The sequence below is a fragment of the Microtus ochrogaster genome, linkage group LG4, assembly GCF_000317375.1.
Source record: "Microtus ochrogaster isolate Prairie Vole_2 linkage group LG4, MicOch1.0, whole genome shotgun sequence".
Classification (NCBI taxonomy): Eukaryota; Metazoa; Chordata; class Mammalia; order Rodentia; family Cricetidae; genus Microtus; species Microtus ochrogaster.
The window spans coordinates 17,754,658-17,755,842 of record NC_022030.1 but is presented as its reverse complement, the minus strand read 5'-3'; the positions used below and the strand labels follow the sequence as shown (position 1 = coordinate 17,755,842).

General features: G+C 48.5%; 1 protein-coding gene across 1 annotated transcript in view; it reads left to right on the top strand.

The window, feature by feature from the left end:
• The window catches only part of Slc1a5 (solute carrier family 1 member 5), a 15,331-nt gene that overhangs the window by 7,559 nt on the left and 6,587 nt on the right, over nucleotides 1–1,185 (top strand). Inside the window, exon 6 of the mRNA XM_005361045.3 lies at nucleotides 341–501. Coding sequence (XP_005361102.1) covers nucleotides 341–501 — 161 coding nt within the window. The remainder of the gene's footprint in view (nucleotides 1–340; nucleotides 502–1,185) is intronic.

Sequence of the window (1,185 nt, the reverse complement as noted above, 5' to 3'; positions counted from 1 at the left end):
TTGTGAGCCACCATGTGGTTGCTGGGAATTGAACTCAGGACCTTTGGAAGAGCAGGCAATGCCCTTAACCACTGAGCCATCTCTCCAGCCCCCACATCAATTATTAATCAAGAAAATGCTGTACAGATTGGCCTACAGGCCAGTCTGATAGAGGCTTTGTCTCAACTGGGGTTCCCAGATGAGTCCAGCTTGTGTAAAGCTGATAAAAAATAACTAGGGCTGGTTAGTTCCAGCCCCACCCCCTCTGGGTGACCCTGATCGAGTTTCCTGGGCCTTGGCAGGGCCTAGGACAAGTGGCTGTGTAGATTGTTAATGCTCTCTGTTCGTTCCTTTCCCACAGCTGGGATGTGAGGTAGAGAGCATGAACATCTTGGGCCTGGTGGTGTTCGCTATCATCTTTGGTGTGGCCCTGAGGAAGCTGGGGCCTGATGGTGAACTGCTCATTCGTGTCTTCAACTCCTTCAATGATGCCACCATGGTCCTGGTCTCCTGGATTATGTGGTAGGTGGTGGGCACAAGGGGTGAACATGTTTGTTGTATGATATGGGGGAGCCTCCCAATGTGCCTCAGTTTCTCCATCTATAAAATGGTGACCATCCTGTATTTCATGACTGCTAGGATTGATACATTTGCCTTCTTGATCTTACTAAAAGGTGATAGAAGACAGCCAAACTCATATACCACAGCCTCCCACGTAATAACATGGCTCCTTTTGAATTAAGTCTCTGAAAGAGTGCCTGCCTTACCCTGTTGCCATAGAGTGTAGGTGAATCATAGAAACATAGGAAAAGAGGTTGATTGGGGGGCCATGGTCTTGCTCAGCTTGTCTACAGCTGCCAAGAGCACCTGCATCCCATCCCCTGTGCTGGGCTCCTAACTAGTGAGCACCCACTGATGGGAGGGCTGCACTTTGGTTTTCGTTAACCGACTTCAGGAAATGAAAGCAAAAACCACATGCAGATGCCTCTGGTTTCCCGCCTTGTCCATCTGGTCTCACATTGACTCTGCCCACCTGGCCTGGATCTAAAGATCAGAAATTGAGAGAAAAGACAAGATGGCTACTTTAAAAAAAAAAAAAAAAAACCAACAGGCTGGAGAGACGGCTCAGAGGTTAAGAGCATTGCCTGCTCTTCCAAAGGTCCTGAGTTCAATTCCCAGCAACCACATGGTGGCTCACAACCATCT